The sequence below is a fragment of the Pteropus vampyrus genome, unplaced genomic scaffold, assembly GCF_000151845.1.
Source record: "Pteropus vampyrus isolate Shadow unplaced genomic scaffold, Pvam_2.0 Scaffold44, whole genome shotgun sequence".
Lineage (NCBI taxonomy): Eukaryota > Metazoa > Chordata > Mammalia > Chiroptera > Pteropodidae > Pteropus > Pteropus vampyrus.
The window spans coordinates 4,761,368-4,763,825 of NW_011888825.1; the positions used below are offsets into that span (position 1 = coordinate 4,761,368).

Here is a 2,458-nt window from a genome sequence, read left to right on the forward strand (position 1 = left end):
TAATAGAAAAATCAGATAAAAGACACCATTAAAAATCTACAAAGATAAACCACAGCCTGGGAGTTGACATTTGTAGCAGATTTGAAAAAGAATTTGAATCCACTCTACATCCATACACATATCTATTGGTATATAAAGACTCCTGAAATAAATTCAAATAAATAGATTCTGATACAAAAATAGCCAAAGAATATGAGTGGGCACTTTATGGAAGAGGGATTTTGAATGGCCCAAAACATGAAAAGATATTCAGTCTTACCGGTAGTCAGGGAATACAAATTAAAACCAGAATGAGATAATATTTTGTATCCACCAACTTGGCAAAAATTGAAATTCCTACCGGTACCAAGGGTTGGCAAAAGGACAGAGCATTAGGAACCCTCATTTGCAGCAGTGAGAGTGAAGTTAGTATCATTTCAAGGGCAATTGGTCATCTCTAGTAAGGTTAAGGATATACACATCTTCTCTCCTGTGCACAGAAAAATTCTCACACATGCAAAAGAGACTGCACATATGCACTGCAGCACTGCATGGAATAGCCACACATTGTTGACTATGGGGAGGCTTAATAAATGGTGGTATATTCATAGAATGGAATTCTATACAGCAAAAGGATCTAATTCTGCATGTGTCATGGTGGCTAAGCCCCAAAGATAATGTGAAATTAAAAAGCAAGTAATAGAAGAAGAGATTCAGTGCTAAACCCTTATGTTAACTTTTTACACTAAGTGATGTAGCAGTTTTATATATTATATGTGAACACACATGTTTGGTAAAAAGTGTAAAATATGGATAGGAAGGGTACACACTCACTCTGGAATAACAAATGGCCTCTTCTCATACTCTCATTCATTTATAAAAACTTTTTACATGACTTTCAGTTAATATATACCATGCAAAAGGAGGACTGCCTGTATACCATTCATGGGTAATTAACATTTTTTAAACATTGTATTCTCTCATCTAGGAACATGGTATAACTTTCTGTTCATTCAAGTCTTTTGTTATTTGCTCATTATTAATAAATTTTGGACTGGTTTTTCCATTCCAATTTTCCATTGGGTAATTGTCTATTCATCCTGCATTAAATAAGTTTACATAGTTTAGGAGAAAGAATTTTCTTTCTTTTAGAGGCTATTGAAATTGGTTTTTTAATGGATTCTAATAGAAAAAATAGAAATTTAGTTTTTGGTATATTTTGAAGATGTTGATTTGTTTGTGCATCCATTTTAGCTAGTTTCTTCAGTGCTCTTAGGGAGATAGAAGCATCTGGCTCATTTTAGGCCTATTGATTTGGCACGTGTAAGTCTGTTCTCTCCACATCTCTCTTATGTTTCCCTATATGTCCCATTTACCCTAGGCACACAGTAGGGACTTAGCATCATTTAAAAAAAATTGATAATTTCAGAAATGAAAATGGATGGAACAGGTTGGTAGTTGGATGCCATGGAAATCAACCAGTATTTTTTTTTTTTTTCCAAGAGAACAAATCCACTTTATTTACTTTGAATAAATTTAAATCTGTTAAGGGTACAACATTACACAGATTCTGTGTCCAGCGGCCTTAGCAGAAAAGTTGCTTCGGAGTTTGGCACGAACCATGCCACTGTTCTCATGAGCATGAGTTACCTTTCCCACATTACCTTGGTTTTGTTCAATTTGCCACCAGGAGTCACCGTATGGTTCTTTGCCTTGTACCCATAAAACTCAGTCTCATCTTGGGTATAAACACCTTCAATTTTAAGAAGAACTATGTATTTCCTCTGGTTCCAGAGACGCCGCTTATAGCCAGCAAAAATGGCCTTAGACCATAGCCTTCCAGACATATTTGTCGTTTTAGAAGTCCTGTTCTCAGCAGGCCTCCACAGGCTCCAAGATGGTGGAAAAAGCAGAAATCAACCAGTTTTTAACACTGTCTTGTGAAAATGTACCCAGCCAGAAGCCAATGACAATATGACACAGGTGACATCTTGCTTTCTAGGGTATTCAGTATGGGTTTTCTTACCCTTCTATTGCAGGAAGATGCTGAAACTCTGTGGAGAGACAGAGGACAAGCTGGCTCAGGAGCTGATTCATTTTGAATTGCAGGTGGAGAGAGATGTGATTGAGCCCCTGTTCCTGCTGGCTGAGGTAAGAAGTGGAATGAGGCTAGGCCTAAGTGAGCAGGAAAGGACAGAACAGTGGGCCCTTTTGTCATTCTGCTCCAGCCTTATTACCGTTTCTACCCCTCACCCTACTTTGTGACACTGTTTTTCATTAGAGGTTATTACCCCTCAACTGCATGGTCAGGATTCCCCATTATGGTGGTCTTTTTAGCTGTTTGCTGCCTCCTTTCTCCCACCTATACTTCTCTCTGTTGGCATTTCAGTGGAGAAAGGAGTAAAGGTGGCAGCATTACTTCCTTCCCCACCAGAGTCTCCACTGCCATCACCACCCCTGTCCTCCACCCATCTCAAGT

The 2,458-nt window shown here is 38.4% G+C and overlaps 1 protein-coding gene and 1 pseudogene across 5 annotated transcripts in view; one reads left to right on the forward strand and one right to left on the reverse strand.

Moving 5' to 3' along the window:
- ARHGAP44 (Rho GTPase activating protein 44) overlaps positions 1–2,458 on the forward strand; it is a 188,067-nt gene that overhangs the window by 118,884 nt on the left and 66,725 nt on the right. For all 5 annotated transcript variants that reach the window (XM_023529951.1, XM_011358973.2, XM_011358974.2 and 2 more), the window contains one exon: positions 2,019–2,130. In XM_023529951.1, coding sequence (XP_023385719.1) covers positions 2,019–2,130 — 112 coding nt within the window. The remainder of the gene's footprint in view (positions 1–2,018; positions 2,131–2,458) is intronic.
- On the reverse strand, positions 1,516–1,908 carry LOC105291275 (annotated as a pseudogene).